The 17,779-nt window shown below is 57.4% G+C and overlaps 2 protein-coding genes across 2 annotated transcripts; both read right to left on the bottom strand.

Moving 5' to 3' along the window:
• Positions 1 to 1,933: 1,933 nt before the first annotated feature.
• Positions 1,934 to 8,306, bottom strand: PRTN3 (proteinase 3; the record flags this gene model as incomplete). Its single annotated transcript, XM_082456669.1, has 5 exons — positions 4,915 to 8,306; positions 3,961 to 4,120; positions 3,427 to 3,568; positions 2,500 to 2,730; positions 1,934 to 2,089 (listed from the first exon to the last, which is right to left on the bottom strand). Exons 1-5 carry the CDS (start codon positions 5,039 to 5,041, stop codon positions 1,934 to 1,936), a joined length of 816 nt encoding a protein of 271 aa, XP_082312795.1. The 5' UTR covers positions 5,042 to 8,306.
• AZU1 (azurocidin 1) lies at positions 5,763 to 17,720 on the bottom strand (the record flags this gene model as incomplete). The annotated part of the gene is given in 7 exon segments (XM_082453994.1): positions 5,763 to 5,972; positions 12,030 to 12,074; positions 12,076 to 12,213; positions 12,631 to 12,867; positions 13,405 to 13,546; positions 13,972 to 14,128; positions 14,408 to 17,720. Coding segments are annotated over 7 exon segments (987 nt in total). The 5' UTR covers positions 14,466 to 17,720.
• Between the last annotated feature and the right edge of the window lie 59 nt (positions 17,721 to 17,779).

Raw genomic sequence — 17,779 nt, 5'->3', positions numbered from 1 at the left:
AGGAAAATGATGCTTTGCGTGTCCTTCCCACGGCTGGAGGCTGGGGGACCCCTGCGCTGTTGGGAGCTGCCCTGCTCTCCCCGAGGTCCCCCAGGTCGTATCTGCCCAACATCCTGTTTATGATTCCTGTGGGTCTGTCCCCTGAATCTCAACAACCCCGGCCAACCTCCAGCAAATCAACCCAGGCCCCTATATCCCCCAGCCTCACCTCCCCTTCTTGGATCTGATCTTTGCTGTGCAGAACTTTCCTCTGTCACACACACATGTACACAAGATCATAGAAAATAGAAAACGGGCTTCCCTGGTGGCGCAATGGTTAAGAATCCGCCTGCCAGTGCAGGGGACACGGGTTCGAGCCCTGGTCTGGGAAGATCCCACATGCCGCGGAACAACTAAGCCCGTGCGCCACAACTACTGAAGCCCGTGAGCCACAACTACTGAGCCTGTGCGCCTAGAGCCTGTGCTCCACAAGAGAAACCACCGCAGTGAGAGGCCCGCGCACCCCAACGAAGAGTAGCCCCCGCTCGCGCAACTAGAGAAAGCCTGCGTGCAGCAACAAAGACCCAAGGCAGCCAAAAAAAAAAAAGTTTAAAAAAAGAAAATAGAAAACACCCGGGGCTGTTTTTTCTGGGTCTTTCTGTTCCCATCAATGGGCTCAATCCAACATTCCCTCCAGCAAACCTCATTTACCCCCAGTGCTGGGCACCAAAATCCCTCTGGGCTTTTTATAGAAACCACTTCCCTGCCGCTGGCCCGTGGGAAATGCGGAAAATTCCCTGCGTTCCCACAACACTTATCAGCGTGCGTTTCCCAGGATTTCGGCTTTGTCCCAGGTCTCAGCACACCCTTGCTCCTGCTGAAGCGGAAAACCAGTCTCATCTCCTCCCCTGGGTGGTCGGCTGAGGTGTGAAACAGTTAAAAAGGGGGCAGCCCTGGGGGTTCTGGCTCCAGCTTGAATTCTCATGCTGCCACCAGATGGCGGCAGAGTAAATCAATAACAAAAGAGCTGCCTTCCAACTCTGGTGTGTCCGGTGAGCTGGTTGGCCCCTCTCTCTGAGCCTCCACTGCCTCATTGCCATGGCCACGTGCCCTCTCCACGGCTGGCCAATGACCCCTACCTCTGCCTGGCCTCAGGCCTCTCCTCTAGACCCCAGTTCATTCTGTGGCCCTGCATGCTCCAGCCCTGCCCCCTCCCTGACCTGCTCTCCTTCCCCCACACGTCATGCCTTGCTGTTCCTCACACCCCCAAGCTTGTCCTGATGCAGGGCCCTTACACTGTCTGTGCCTTGCCTGGTGACACTTCTCCTTTTGTTCGTATTCAGGCATTGCTGCCTCCTTCAAGAAGCCTCCCTAATAGCCCTTCTGCCTGCCCCTGACTGGTCAGGAGCCCCACAGGCCCTGGGCACCCCATGTTATGAGAGCTTGGTCCTCAAGTGGCCCCGGAGCTGGGAGACACAGAACTGGACAGGACACCCCTAGCCCTGAGGCCAGGGTAGGGCTCCTTGGACACTTGGGAAATGTCTGGAGTGAGTCCGTTTCCCAGATGAGGAAACTGAGGCACAGAGAGGGGCGGCAACTTGCCCCGGGTCACACTGGCGGGGCTGGGTTAGAACCCACGTCTGCGGGCATCTGGGGAGTGGGATCCGCTGTGACATGCGCCCTCCTCCGACTTCCAGGCCTCTGTTCCCACCCCCACCCCGAGCTCGGGGTTTGGGGACTTGGACGCTGAGGACCCTGGGCCACTCTCCCCCACATCTCCCCGTGGGAAGGACACACAGGAGCCAGGGGGATGGTTCAGCTTTTATTGACGCACCGTGGGTCTGCCGGGCTCCCAAGAGCCGGCGGGGCAGGAGGGGGGCAGGGGCGCAGAAGCAGACCCGCCGCGTCTGTCCACAGCATGGCCTCAGTGCCCGGGGATGCTCAGGGGCTGTCCTCACCCCCGGTTGCTCAGCACCGAGCGGATCCAGTCTACGTAGAGGGAGACGCGAGCAAAGAAGTCGGGGTACTGGCTGGTGGCGCACCCCCGGATCACAAAGGAGTCCACGCCCTGGATGACACCGTCGCAGACCAAGGGGCCGCCCGAGTCCCCCTGGGGAGGGGGCAGGTCGGTCAGTCACTCAGGCCAGGTCAGCAGCCAGACGAGGCTACCTCAGGGGAAGGGGCCACGTAGGGGTGAGATGTTTCCAGCCTAGAATTTTCTTTAAAGTATGTGGGTGAGACAGGGAGGGGAGGCCCCTCTGGAGGAGAGCGGACATTTATTGGCCCCCTGCTATGTACCTGGACCCCAGAATTCTGGGTGTGGCCCCCGGAGTGGGGCTGGGGCACCCACCCGAGGTGGGCTGCGGGGTGGAAAAGCCCCCAGACCCATGAAGGCCCCGTCACCCCTCACGATGGGTGTGCTCTCCTTCCAGATGGTGTGACAGAGGCACCCGCCTACCTGCCCTCCCTCCCTCTCCCGGCTGTGCCTGCAGCCACCGAGCTGCAGCCCCCAGTACGTACAAAACAGATGCCAGCGCTGCGTTGGGGCACAAAGGTGCACACGTTCTGTGGCTGGCACAGGAAAGTGACCACGGTGACGTTGAGCTCCTGCAGGACCTGGGACGGCGGCTCAAAGGTGCCCAGGCGGCCCCAGCCCATGGCCAGGCACTGGGTGCCGTGGGGCAGCAGCTGGTTCTGCTGGGGGAGCTGGGCCACTGCAACCTGGGCGTTGAGGGTGGCCGGGCGGTCCAGCTGGGGCAGAGGGCGGTTGGTGGGCAGTGAGTCTCCAGGACCCGCAGCCACCCATGGACGATTATCTCAAAGTGCCTCCTTCAGGCCTTTGCACATGCTGTTCCCTCCGCCTGGCTCTACCTCAGGGGTCACCTCCTCCAGGGAGGCTGCCCTGATCCCCCTCCAAACCTGCCAGGGCTCAGTTTCACATTCCCTGAGGCCAAGAGACTCCCCTTTGCAGCATTGGTCACTGTTGCATTCATTCACTTACAAAGCACTTATTGAGCACCAACTGTATGCTTGATCCTGGGCTAAGCCCTGGGGATCCTACCTCTGCCTTCTGGGAGCTGATCTTTGGGGCTGGGAGGGGCCAAGAAGAGAATGACAGGTGGCACAGTCAAGGCAAACATAGCCCAGTGATGAACAGTGTATGGGGGAGGGGTGGCTGTCACTCAAGTAGGGTGAGGGGAGGCTTCCCTGAGGAGGGGAGTCTGGTGCCAAGGCTGAGGGTATCTGGGAACAGCGCAGGGAGCAGGGAGGGGACACAGCCGGGCAAAGGCTGGGGGCGGGGCATGGGGGCATCCCGCGTGCTCAGAAGGTGGTGACTGGCTCTCTCCGCACCAGGCCGTGTCCCACGCCCGCCGGGGCTCCTGTACAGTAGGTGCTGGAAAATGAATGAACAGGGGTCCCTGGGCCCTGCTGGCCCCGCCCACCCACCTGCAGGAGGAGGACGTCATTCAGCTTCTCCCGTGGGTCGTAATTGTTCTCAAACAGGCGGCTGATGCCGAACCTCTGCTCGGTGGGCTCGGAGGTCTGCAGGCGGTGGGCCCCGAGCACCACGCTCACCCGCAACGGGTTCCTGAGGGTCAGGGCGTTCATCGCTGGGACCCCGACCCCCCCCCCCACGTGACCCCCACCCCCGTCCTGAGGCCCAGGGTGCAGCCCCTCGGGGACTGCCCACCGTCCCAGGAGACCCCCCCCCCGTCTGCATCTTGCCCCCGAGGGTTGAACCCCTGGCTTGAGCTAATCCTCCTGGGGCATCAGGGGGTCACGTCGGGCTGGGGAGCAGGGCAGGTGCCCGCCTAGTTTGGGATGAGAGGGTTGGGCCGATGGACGGAGGGCCTGAGACCAGGCAAGCGGAGGCAGGCCGCGCCTCGCCCCCTCGGACCCTCGGGGCAGCCCCGCGCCCCCTCCCTCGGAGCACCGCCCCCTCCCCGGGCAGGCCCGCACCGCGCAGGCGCACTCACTCACAAGTTGCTCAGGCAGTGGGCTGCGGTCAGCACGAAGCGCGGGTGGATCAAGGTCCCCCCGCAGAAGTGGTTGCTGGGGAACAGCTGCAGCGACGCCATGTAGGGGCGCGAGTGGGGCTGGGCTTCCCGCCCGCCCACTATCTCCGCAGCCCGGGCTGCACCTGGGGACGCCGGGGGTCAGCGGCCGTCGCCTTGCCTAACGCCCTCCGCGGCTTCCTGGACGGGGGACCGACCCCACCCCACCGCCCCATCCCCCGACCAGGGAGCCCAGACGGGGGTCGGGGGACGAGGGCAGAGCCGCTGTGTGGCCTCCACCAGGCCTGGGACCCCTCAGAGCCTCCGTTTCCCCATGTGCAGATTGGGGGTCCCATAGCAGCACAGGGGGGCTGGGGGCTGTGGAGGGAAGAGGCCTGGGCCCGGGACAGTTAGCGCTGGGGAGATCCCGGTGGTCATTATCATTATTATTTCTGAAGGCTCCCAGGAAGCAGCGGCGCCCAGTCCTGGAGGTCAGGAGGGGGAAGAAGCTGGCAAGATGACCCGTCTTGCAGATGGACAAACTGAGGCATGAAAAAGCCTCATCAGGATGAGGGCGGAGAGGTTCCCTCACTCCGGTTCTTCCTCTGACACGTGCGTCACTCGCCCAGTGACACATTCGTTCGTGCGCGCACACTTACTTACTGCTTGCTGGGTGCCAAGTGCTGTCCAGGGATTCTGGTTACATTGAGTCCCTAGGACACCTCCCTGGGCAGGAGGCACTAGGTTTTGCCCGTTTTACAGAGGCGGAAACAGAGCTGCATATCCCAGGCCCCCCCTTTCTCTCCTCCTCCCCTCCCCTTGAGGCATTCATCCCAAGCAGCCAGTCGAGCCGGGTCCTGCTTCACTTTCCCCATCTGAGCCGTGAGGGCGTGGGACAGGCAGACGGACGGACGGACGGACGGACTTGGGCCCCACTCACCGCCCAGCAGCACAGCCAGCAGCACTGGGGCGAGGGCAGGCCTGGAGGGTCTGCAGCTTCGGGTCATGGTTGGGCCGTGCCCCCTGCCTGCCCGCCCCCTCTTATAGCCCCAATTCAGGGAGGCCATTAGGGTTGCCCCATACCCGGGCTGGGCGTCCCCACTTCCTCCTTCCAGCTCGAGGGCTCGGGAGCTTGGGGGTCAAAGCTGCACCCCAGGAAGCCTGCAGGGGCTTCAGGCTCAGGCTCGGGGTCCCGACACCCCAAGAGATGTAGGAAGCTGGCTCCCACCCACCCCATGCTGGGGGTCCTCTGGACAAGGGGGCTTGTGGCCACAGCCCTCACAGTGACACACACCCCAGCTTCCACACCCCCAAGGGGGCACTGCCTGCCCCCAGAGGGTCCCTGTAGCCCCAGCAAGGTGAGATGTGGCCGACGTGTGCAGGGGTGGGATGAATCCCACTCAGCGGGACAGAAAAGGGGGTGAGGGTCTCAGAGCCCTGCGCCTCCTGAGACCCACAGGTTCATCTCTCTGCCCTCACTTTGTCTGGGGGATTCACTCTTCCCTCTAAGGCAGAGCTCTCACCTGGGGCGATTCCTCCCCCAGGGACACCTGTGGTCATCACGACTGGGGAGCTCCTGGCATGCAGTGGCTGGGACCAGGGATGCTGCCCGACACGGGAGGAGGCAGGGGGAGACTCTGGTGCCGGGGAGACATTTATTTATGTATCTATTTATAACTGACTCATTATGAAAAACTTAAACCTACAGAAGCATAGATAGAGGAGCTCACGGAATTTGGGGGCCAAAAAGAAAGTTTTTAAGCTTTTCATTTTGAAATCATTTCACACTTACAGCAGTCTGCAGAATTCCCGGATGTGCTGCCCCAGCTTCCCCGGGGCCACGTCTTGCACAAAGTTTGCCCCCTCACAGGCCGCCTGGATTTCACAATCAGCCGGTCTCTGGTCCAGGATCCACCCCCCCCGCCTCCCCGAGTCTCCTGGGCTCTGGGGCAGCCCCTCAGCCTCTCCTGGCCCTCGTGCCGTGTCCTTGGTGGCAACCTGGCGGGTTTTGGGGGGAACGTCCCTCCGAATGGGCTTGTGCGGGGTCCCCACACGGAGATGGGGTCTGTATACCGAGTGGCGGTCCCCAGGACGTGGGGTATCATCTCTGAGGTGCCTGCGTGTCCCTCCCGCCGAGTCACACTTTCCTCTTTGGAATGAATGAACGTCTCTGAGGCAGAAACACCTGCTCTGAGTTTTGCCCACCAATGACTCCTGGTGCAGCCTGCGTGCCTCACTGCTTCCCACCCCTCCTCCTGCAGGCGGCTGCCCTGCTGCCGATGCGTTTTTATTTTTTATCTTTTAAATTTTATTGAAGTAGAGTTGATTTACAATGTTGTGTTAATTTCTACTGAACAGCAAGGTGACTCAGTTATACATATATATATATATATTCTTTCCCCCACCCCAGGCTCTTTTTTTAAAATTAATTAATTTATTTTTTATATTCTTTTCCATATTCTTTTCCGTTATGGTTTATCCCAGGATACTGAATATAGTTCCCTGTGCTATACAGTAGGACCTTGCTGTTTATCCATCCTATATATAATAGTTTGCATCTGCTAACCGCAAACTCCCAATCCATCCCTCCCCCACCCCTCTCCCCCTTGGCAACCATAACTCTGTTCTCTATGTCCGTGAGTCTGTTTCTGTTTCGAAGATAAGTTCATTTGTGTCATATTTTAGATTCCACGTATAAGTGATATCATATGATATTTGTCTTTCTCTTTCTGACTTACTTCACTTAGTATGATCATACCTAGGTTCATCCATGTTGCTGCAAATGGCATTATTTCATTCTTTTTTATGGCTGAGTAATATTCCATTGTATAAATGTACCACATCTTATTTATCCATTCCTCTGTCGATGGACATTTAGGTTGTTTCCATGTCTTGGCTATTGTGAACAGTGCTGTTATGAATATAAAGGTGCATGTATCTTTTCAAATTATACTTTTGTCTGGGTATATGCCCAGGAGTGGGGTTGCTGGATCATATGGCAACTCTACTTTTAGTTTTTTGGGGACCCTCCATACTGTTTTCCTTAATGGCTGCACCAACTTACATTCCCACCAACAGTGTAGGAGGGTTCCCTTTTCTCCACACCCTCTCCAGCATTTGTAATTTGTAGATTTTTTGATGGTGGCCATTCTGAGCGGTGTGAGGTCAGAATTCACACCTCATTGTATTTTTGATTTCCTCTTCTCTAATCATTAGTGATCTTTTCATGTGCCTGTTGGCCATCTGTATTGCCAACGTGTTTTTAAGTCACACATCAGCCCAGTCACTCGGGAAAGGCCGCAGCCCTGGGTGTGGCCCTGACATGTCTCCACAGAAACCCGGGGCTGCTGTGCCTTTTGCTTTCAGAACTGGTTTTTCTCGTTTGACAAGAACATCTCTGCGGACTGGCACTGTCCGGTCCAGCGGGGCAGGCTGCTTGGTGCCTCGGTTTCCCCACCTGTACAGTGGGGTGATCGTACTAATAGTCCCTCCCCCGGGGCGACAGCAGGAGGATTTGATAAGTTGGAGTATTGGAGTGTGTGGGCGCGCAGTGAGGTGAGGTGAGCACAGGTGCCAGCCCTGTCGCTGCCACCCCACCACTCCCTTCCTTTTTCTGCTGTGCTTCTCCCCGTCTCAGCCCATCCTCTCGGCGGCTGGGCCGGGTCAGCATGTGCCTCTCTCAGATCCAGGCTCTTCTGGGAGCAGACGCGGGGCGGGTACACCCCAGGGTCCGGAGCCCCTCGCCTGGGTTCACATTCTGCTGTGCTTTGTGATTCTGGGCTAGAAACGCCACCTCTCTGGGCCTCGGTTTCCCCATCTGTTAATGATGGGGAGTCATGAGAACAACCCCACCTCAGGGACTGACTTCCCTAATACAGATAAGAGCTTGATGAACCATCAGCTGATGAAAGGGGGTACGCACAGGGGAGCATCACTCAGCCCTGAAAAGTAGAGAGACACTGACACTCGCTACAGCGTGGACGGACCCTGAGAGCACGATGCTCAGTGAGAGAAGCCAGACACAGAAGGACACACAGTGGGTGATTCCATTGACGGGAAACGTCCAGAACAGGCAGATCCACAGAGACAGAGAGTGGGTTCCTGGTTGTCAGGGGCTGGGGGAGAGCATGGGGGTGAGTGCCCTTGGGGACAGGGCTTCTTTTCAGGGTGGTGAGAATGTTCTGGAATTAGAGGTGGTGGTTGCACAACCCTGTGACTATACTAAACACCGCTGAACTGTTAAGCGGGTGGGTTGTATGGTAGGAGAAGTACATTTCGATAAAGCTTTAACTGAAAAAGAAAAACACACACACACAACCTTGCTAGGTAACTGCCCACGGGGTCCTGGCCAGAAGCTCTCACCCCCCAGGGAGCCTCCCGGGGTGGGCGTGGGGTGGAGAGGGGAGTCACAGCATCAGACGAGACAGGGGGATGGCCCGGGGTCCTCCTCTCTGCTCCAGGCCTGGGGTGGGGGCAGGCAGGTGAGTGCAGGGCTGGGGGGCTGCCTGAAGGCAGAGGCTTGGGAAGGCATGGGACTGGGTGGGGAGCTGGGGACACCGGGAGCCCTGGGGGTTGTAACTGGGAGGGAGGGAACCATCGGGGGCCTCTGGGGGTCGGGCCGGCAGGTGGAGGGGAAGTGGGGCTGGAAGCTGTGGCCTCGGCCCCTTCCCGCTCCAACTGTGGCTGGTGCAACAGGCAACGGCCTCGCCGGGAACACGGGCTGGGGCGGGGTGAGGGGGCAAGCGGACCCGAGCCGACCCACCCAGGATCGAGGGAAGGAGGGCGGGAGAGGCTCAGTCTCTGTGTCTCTGCCTCTTTTTCCTCTTCTCTCCTGAAAAAAAGAAAAACATTCCTTTCTTGAGGGGGCCAGTGTTGGGGGCTCCAAGCTGGGACCATATGCTCTTGGACCCCAACGCCCTAGGGCCTCAGTTTCCCCATCTGAACAATCATCAGGCGGGGCCCCTGGGACCATTCTGGGCTCCTGAGCCGCTGACATTCCTCTCTGGGCCTCAGTTTCCCCTTCTATAAAGCAGGACCAATTCTGAACCCCCAATTCCACTCCTGGGTACAAACCCATAGCATTGAAAATCGATGTTCAAACAAAACGTGTACACAAATGTCCACAGCGACGTGATTCACAATAGCCAGGGTGGAACCAACCCAGATGACCATCGACGGACGATGGATATACACCCCTCCACACATGGGAACATCACTCAGCCGTGAAAAGGGGTGAAGCACTGACACTCACAACAATGTGGATGGACCCTGAGGACACGATGCTCAGTGAGAGAAGCCAGACACAGGAGGACACACTGTGTGTGATTCCACTGATGGGAAACGTCCAGAACAGGCCAGTCCACAGGGACAGAGAGTTAGTGGTTAGTGGTTGTCAGGGGCTGGGGGAGGGGGAGGAGAGGTGACTGCTGATGGGGACGGAGCTTCTTTTGGGGGTGATGGAATGTTCTGGAACTGGACAGCGGTGAGGGTTGCACAACCTAGTGAAATACACTAAAAACCACTGAATTGTTCCCTTTAAAAGAGTGAATTTTATGTTATGTGACTTTCACTGCAATAAATTATGAAAAACAAATAAACAGACCCGGGACCCACAGACCAGGCCTGTAGGATGGGATGAGGGCCTGGCATGCAGCTGGTGCCTAATAAGCGCCAGCAACGCCAGTGGTGATTGGAGCTCCCTGGGCCTCGGGCTCCCCATCTGTAAAATGGCTTAATGGCAACACAACTAACGTCGGTGGCCGGTGTGTGTGGGCCATCTCTGGGGGCTTCTGGGGCAGTGAGGAGGTGGAGGGCACGCGGTCAGGGCAGGGGGCTCGGGACCGCACAGACCCCAACACCACCCGGCTCAGGGCAGAGCGCCGCCCCTTCGAGCCCCTCCCCTCCCCTGCGTGTTGGGGCGTCAGCAGGGCCCCCAGGAGAAAGGGCAGAGCTGGGCATCTCCATTTTGGCCCCGACGCCGGCTGGGCTGAGCCTCTTCCACAGCTGTGTGCTACCCGCCCGCCCCGGGCTTCTGTGGTCTCCCCACCGCCAGCCAGGAACACTGGATCCTTTGCAGCCTCTTTCTCTCGAGCCACGTGGCAGGACCTGTTCCCGTCTCGTGCAAGGTGACACGTGGGCAACCCCCAGGGCGGCACCTGGTTCGGATGCCCGACCCGTCCGTGCCACCCCGCACCCCCCCAGACGAGACACCGCAGATGGCAGGCTTTGTGATCACCCCCCTGGGTGAAAAGCCCACCTCCCAGGAGGCCAGCGGGCATTTCTCACGCACTGGGTGAGGGGCAGTGTTCCCACATCGTCAAGAGCCTTCTGTGTTTCTTTGCTGTGAACTGTTTACATCCTTGACCCACTTTTTTACTACTGGGCTCTAATTTTTTTCCTTACTGATTTTAGGTGCACATTATATGTATTATATTATAAATATATAAGATAAATATATTATAAATATATACTATAAATATTAATGTATAATATTTACACAATGGATTTATTATATTTTATTATGTGTTATTAAGTATATATTTTTAAAAATACAAGTATATCTGTAATAAATACTAAAATATAATGTAATGTATGGTTTGATTTTTATTTTTTTATTTTTTTAAAATTTTTATTTATTTATTTATTTATTTATGGCTGTGTTGGGTCTTCGTTTCTGTGCGAGGGCTTTCTCTAGTTGCGGCGAGTGGGGGCCACTCTTCATCGCGGTGCGCGGGCCTCTCACTATTGCGGCCTCTCTTGTTGCGGAGCACGGTCTCCAGACGCGCAGGCTCAGTAGCTGTGGCTCCCGGACCCAGTTACTCCGCGGCATGTGGCATCTTCCCAGACCAGGGCTCGAACCCGTGTCCCCTGCATTGGCAGGCAGATTCTCAACCACTGCGCCACCAGGGAAGCCCTAATTTTTATTTTAATGAAACAATTTTATTTAGTTTAATAAACTATATTATGTGTATTGTTTTATATATCATTTATATAATTATTTTTATTATGTTTTGTATGTTGTACGATTATGTTTGTCATGTTTTATATATCATTTATATAAATATATAAATACATATATATATAGTTTGGCTGCACCACGGGGCATGTGGAATCTTATTTCCCCCACTAGGGATCCAACCCGTGCCCCTTGCGGTGGAAGCGTGGAGTCTTAACCTCTGGACCTCCAGGGAAGTCCCTATAAAATTATATTTATTATTTAACATTTATATTTTAGTTCCTTTCATATTAGGCTCTTTAACCGATTCAAGTGGCAAATAGTCTTAAGCCAGTTTCTCGTGTGTCTCTTGACTTTGCTGCATAATATGCAGCCGGGCCTCCGTATCCGCGGGTTCCACACCCGCGGACTGAACCAACCTCGGATTCAACCAACCGCAGATCAAAAATATTTGGGAAAAAAATTTCCAGAAAGTTCTAAAAAGCAAAACTTGAATTTGCTGTAGGCAGGCAACTATATTTCCACAGCATTTACATTTTATCAGGTATTTTAAGTCATATAGAGATGATTTTAAGTGCACTGAAGGATGTGCGTAGGTTACTTGCAAATATTACGGCATTTGATATAAGGGACTTGAGCATCCGCGGATTTGGGTATCCACCAGGGTCCTGGAGCCCAGCCCCTGCAGATACTAAGGGGTGACTGTATTCTCGACCAAAATGAGAGACGTTCAAGGGGGCCTGGAATCTCACAGATGTGGGTTCAGAGCCCACTCTGGCTGTGTGGCCTCAGGGTAGTCACCCAACCTCTCTGAGCCTCGGCGCCGCCTCAGGTGGAGATAACAAGAGCCCCTGGTCCTCAGGGCTGCGAGCGGATTCTGTGAGTGGAGGCCCCTGGGGTGGATGCCACTCTTGCCGGAAGATGTCCCTGCGCTCGGCACCCAGCCCCTTCCCGCCCCCGCAAAGCAGAAATCAGGTGCCGTGGACAGAATGGGAACAGATCTTTTATTAGAGTCACAACCGCGCGGGCCAGGGTGGGGCTGCGGGATGGGACAGAGGCGTGGGGGGCTGGGCTCCGTGGCAGCTCACACGCCCCCCCACCGGCTGGGCTGGGGGTCCGTCAGGCTGGCGCACGTCCGCCTGGCTGGTTTATAACCGAGTCAATCCAGTCCCTGAAGAGTGCCACGCGAGCGAAGAAGTCGGGGCCCCTGCCGCAGGGCCCCCGGGACCAGGAGGCCACGCCGTGCGCCAGGCCGTTGCAGATGAGGGGGGTGCCCCCGTCCCCCTGCAGGGCGGCAGGAGAGTCGGGGCATCCCAGGCCCAGCCCCCCGACTCTGCTCCCACCCAGAACCACTGCTCATGCCACCCGCAAATCCTGTCCCCGCCCCTGGCCCTTGGCACGTGCTGTCCCGCTGCCTGCACGCTTTTCCCTCAACTTTGCTGGGTTAACTCCTACCTGCAAGTCAGGTCTCAGATGCCCCCAGGAACTCCCTGCTGCCCCGGGCTGGGCCTGTCCCGTGCACGCCCTTGTCTTGACACCTGACTCCCCCACCCACAAGGTCTGGGAGCCCCTGGCTCCAAAAGGGCAGACCCTACCCTGTCCTGTTCCCTGTCGTGTCTCCAGCCCCCAGCCCAGAGCTTGGCACTTGTCCTTGCTTTTCCCACCACCTGGAGCCCACCCAAGGTCACGCCCAGCCCGTACCTGGCAGATGCCGCCCCGGCGGGTAAGGACACCGGTGCACACATTGTTGGGGCGACACTGGTCCGGCGGGGTCACAGTGACGTTCACGACCCTTGGGACTCGGGAGAGACGCCCTGTATGCTGTCGGGTGCCCCAGCCTGCGACCTGGCAGTTGGTGCCAGCTTCCACCGTGGCATTCTGTGGGGGCAGTGGTACCACTGCCACAGCACTGCTGGTGAGGTTGGCCTGACGGTCCAGCTGGGGAGGGAAACTGAGTCAGGAGAGGGCGGAGCTGGGGACCAGAGCCTCACGGGGCCCAGCTGGGAGCCAGAGCGGCAGCGACGTGAGTTTTGGTCTGTAAAGTGGTTTGGGTCCTCCTGGCCAGTTTAGGCAGTAACTGGCCGTGGGGTCCTGGCCAAGTGACTTTACCTCTCTGGGCCTCTGGTTCCTCCAGAGAAGGAATCAATCGTTCTTATCGCAAAGGTGGTTGAGAGACCCTGAAGGTGAAGAGCTTGCCCAGGAAATGCAGATAAAACAAGGTACCATCCCCCATCACAATTGACAGAAAATTTTTAAAAATCATATTATGCAGTGTCAGTAATGATGTAGAGAAATGGGCAGTTTTAAATTCTGCTGGTGGGAGGGAAAGTTGGCCCAGCTCCTGTGTCCAGGATCCGGAGGATAGGTAAATGGATTGTGCACTTGGCTGTGCGATTTAACCACAGGCTCCGTACACGTGGCTCGTCCCTCCTTAGCCCCCCAGGCCGTCATCAGCCCCCCCACCCCTCTCCCCACCTGCAGCAGCAGCACATCGTTCAGGTTCTCTTGGGGGTCATAGCCATTCTCACTGATGCTCCTGATGGAGAACGTCTGCCGGGACCTCTCCCGCCGCCTCAGGTTGTAGGCCCCCAGCACCACAGTGGCAATCCCGGTGTTGCTAAGAGCAGGTGGGGGCAGACACCAGGCTGGGGCAGTCCTGGGGGCTTGTGGGGAAGTCCCCAACCTTCCACACCCACCCCAGGGCCTGGGCATTGATGGGGAGCAGGCTTGCAAATAAGGCAGGGAATTACTAGCCCACTGAACCACAGCCCAGGAGCCAAAGGAAGGACAGCGGTGATGGTCAAGCCTCTTTCCTTCCTTCTGCAGCCGTATCTCCCCTCCGTTGCCGGATCGAGACCCTCCTGGGCCCCCTTCCCATCCTGGGTCCCCCATTTCCCTCTCCAAGCCCCTCAACCCTTCCTAAGACCCCTCCCCCTTGCCAAGCCCCTCCCCTTCTCACCTACCAGGCACCGTCCCCCCAGGAATCGCCAGAGCTCTCTCCCTCTCCGAGCCCCCCTCCCCACCCTGTGGCTCCCTCCGCACCGGCTTTGGAAGCAGCTGGCGGCTGTCAGGATGAAGCCGGGATGGATCAGGGCGCCCCCGCAGAAGTGCCGCCCTTGGGTCTGAATGGAGGCCAGGAATGGGAACTCCTGTGGCTGGGCCTTCCTGCCACCCACGATGTCCGCCAGGGGTGCCGAGACTGGGGAGAGGGTACATTGCAGCTCCCCCAGTTTCAGCCCCATCCCTGGGGAGACCCCGGCCTCCCGCCCCCTTGTTCCCCAAAAGGACAGGGGCCCACCCTCCCAGGGCTAGTCAGGGCCAGCCTGGCTGTGCGGCCTAGGCTAGGTCGCTTTCCCTCCCTGAGCCTTGAGTCCAGGGAAGCAGGGGCTGGCGCCCGCTGGTCCCTCCCACCAGGGCCTGTCCCCTGCAGCTGGACCCCTGCATAGATGGGGACGTCTGGCCTGGGGCAGGCACTCACCAGCCCTGGAGGTCGCCAGCAGGCCGGCCAGCAGGCCCAGGAGTCTGAGTGCCGTCATGACGGGGCCGCTGGGGGTGGCTGGGATGGTGGCGCCCTTATACCCGGGGCCTTGGCCATCGGCACACCCCCGACCCAGGGCCTGGCCCCTCCCATCAGGAGCAGGGGAAGTTGCCCAAGGCCTCCAGAGCCAACCGCTCCTGGGGCCTGCCTGGGCCCTCCAACTGCCCACCCTGTGCCCCGTCCTCCCCTCTGTACGGTAGGTGACCCCTCAGATGTGGGTGAGGCTGACACCCAGCCGTGCCACTCACAATGGGGCCTCCACTCAGCTTTCCAGCCTGAATGCTGGGCGTTCCACCACTGCCCACCTGGCCTGGGATTGAGTCCTGCTGGCTTTTGCATGTGTGTGTGTTTTACTGCTTTTTATTTTTTTTAAACAGCTTTATTGAGATATAATTCGAGTGCCACACAATTCATCTGTTTAAAGCGTGCTATTCCATCGTTTTTAGTATCTTCAGAGTTACGCAGCCATCACCCCAATTTTAGAACATTCCATCACCTCAAAAGAAGCCCCGTCCCCATCAGCAGTCACTCCCCCTCCCATCCCCCAGCCCCTGACAATCATGAACCCACTCTCCATCTGTGGATTTGCCTGTTCTGGACATTTCCCATCAACGGAATCACACACTGTGTGTCTTCTGTGTCCAGCTTTTCACTTACAGAGTTTTTATCTGTGGGCACCTGGCCGGGTCACTCGCCCGCCCTCAGTCTGTGCATCTCTAAAGTGGGCAGGTGCGGCCATGGAGTCCCCAGAGCCAGGTGGTCCTGGAGAGGTTGTCTCCCCTTCCCTGTCCTTAAAGCAGGGTCTTCAGAGGTTTCAGGCACTCAGAACCTGGGCAAGAGATGAGGCCAAGGGGAGAGAAAGACAGGGTTGAGTATCCAGAATATATAAAGAACTCTCACAACTCAACAACAAAAAGACAAACAATCCACTTAAAAATGGACAAAGGATTTGAATAGACATTTCTCCCAAGATACACAAATGGCCAACATGCCATGAAAAGATGCTCAAAATTATTAGTCATCAGGGAAATGCACAAATCAAAACCACAGTGAGACACCACTTCACACCCACTAGGATGGCTGGAATGAAAAGGGCAGAAAAAATACAGCGTTGGCGAGGAGGTGGGAAATTGGAACCTCAGACAGGTTGGCAGGGATGTAAAATAGTGCCGCGGCTGGGGAAGGTCTGGCAGCTCCTCAAAACGTTAATCACCGAATTATCATATTACTCAGCAGTTCCACTCCTAGGTGCCTGCCCAAGAGAACCAAAGACAGGGCCTCAGAAACCTGCACACGTGTGTTCACAGTGGCCAAATGGTGGACGCAACACAAATGCCCTTCAACAGACAGACGTGTCCCTCCACACATGGGAGCATCACTCAGCCGTGAAAAGGGGTGAAGCACTGACACTCGCTACCACGTGCATGGACCTTGAGAACACAATGCTCAGTGAGAGAAGCCAAACACAGAAGGACACACAGGGTGTGATTCCATTGATGGGAAACGTCCAGAACAGGCAGATCCACAGAGACAGTGAGTGGGTTCCTGGTTGTCAGGGGCTGGGGGGTTAGGGGGTTAGGGGAATAATAGCTGAAGGAAATGGGGTTTCTTTGGGGGAGATAGAATGTTCTAGAATTAGCTGGCTGCACAACTCTGTGAATGTTCCTTCCAAAAAACAGTGGATGTGATACTTTAAGATGGCTGATCTTATGTCATGTGAATTTCACCTCAGTTTTTTATTTTTATTTTTACTTATTTTTGACACCTCAATTTAAAAAAAATAGGATTTATTTCCAAGATGACACCAAGAGGTTGGGGCTGGTGGTGGACCCCACGTCTCAGGACACTAGGACACCAGTTTCTGTCTGGGGCCCTGCGGGGGCTCTTCCAGGGCAGGACTGGGGAGGGTGGCGGGAGCAGGGGTCAGGGTGGACTTGCGGTCCTCTACCCAGCCCGAATGGTGGGGTCCTGGGGCTCAGGCCTGTTCCCTGCCGAGTCTCACGGTCCCCCCGCCCAGCCGTGCCCCCCGCATGGCCTCTGCCTCAGACCAGCGTCCCCCCAAGTTTGCCTCCCGTCTCCACTCTCCCTGGATCCCACCTGTGCATCCTTCCTCCTGAGGCCCCAACTTGCCGCCCACCCTGTCCTTGCCCGTGAACCAGGCTGCTGTCTTGCACAGAGCACAGCTGGAGAGATGGGTGACTCCAGAGCCCACAGGTCCATCCCTTCCTACTTGGGTGACCTCAAGGGCCCCTCTCTGGCCCTGTTTCCCTGTCTGGGTACCAGGACGTGAACAGTTCCCCCCCACCCCCAGTAGAGCTGTGGTGAGCATCGAGTGGGTTAATATGTGCAAGAGTCTTTGAGCAGCACCTGGCGTGCTCAATCCCTCTTGCCTGCTCTAAACTCTGCCATGGCTCCCTAGTGCCCCAGAAGCAAGTCCAGGCCCCACTGCTGGGCCATGTGCCATCACAGCCGGGCCTGGCTCCTCCACCACTGGGGATCGACAGGAAGAAGACCCCCACCCCTGCTCCTGATATTCCCCCAGACCCTCTCCTGGTGCCCTGAGCTGTCAGGAGGGTCCCCCAGGACACCCCTTCCTGCTCCTGCCCCCCAGGAGGCCCCCAAGAGCGATTGCCCCATTTTCCCCTCCTCCCACCTCCTGAGGGCTGTTTGTGGTCACCTTTCAACACCAGGATTCCCAACGGCTGCCCAGCCCAGACTCCACCCCTGGCTGGCAGGGAAACCGAGGCCCAGTGGGCATCAGGCCTGGGGAGGCAGGACAGACAGCTCCGGCGTGCCCCATGCGCAAAACGGCCTTGTTATGCCCATTTCCAGGTAAGCAAATGGAGGCCCCAGTGGGATTCAAACCCTCTGGGCCCCACCCTTAACCGCACATACAGTCATCTTTGAAGACACATGCAGCTGAGTCTCTTAAAACAAGAAGGGCCACGGCCAGGACCAGGTTGGAGTGTGAACGGCTGCGTGCAAATAAAGCCCAGTGGCTGCACACACCGGGTTATCCGTTCGTGCAGCCCTCACCCCCGACCTTAACTGGGCGCTTAACTGCGGGATTGATTTTTGGGGGTCTGTCCCAGTTGTCAGCGTCTCCTCCGTGACTGTACAGGGCCAGGTATACAGGAGGTGCTCAGGAGACGGTGAAAAAATGAACCGAATAAAATCCTGCCGTTTGGGGCCTGGAGACCGTGGACAGAGATTTAAGTTCCCGGGGCCCTCAGTTTCCCCATTTGTCAAATGATGGTCAGCTGGTCCCCACCCCACATGGCTGTGTGTGGAAAAGAAGAAACACCTGCAAAG

Source organism: Balaenoptera physalus, assembly GCF_965194825.1.
Source record: "Balaenoptera physalus genome assembly, chromosome: 3".
Classification (NCBI taxonomy): domain Eukaryota; kingdom Metazoa; phylum Chordata; class Mammalia; order Artiodactyla; family Balaenopteridae; genus Balaenoptera; species Balaenoptera physalus.
The sequence above is the reverse complement of the archived record's forward strand: the minus strand, read 5'-3'. Positions and strand labels throughout refer to the sequence as shown.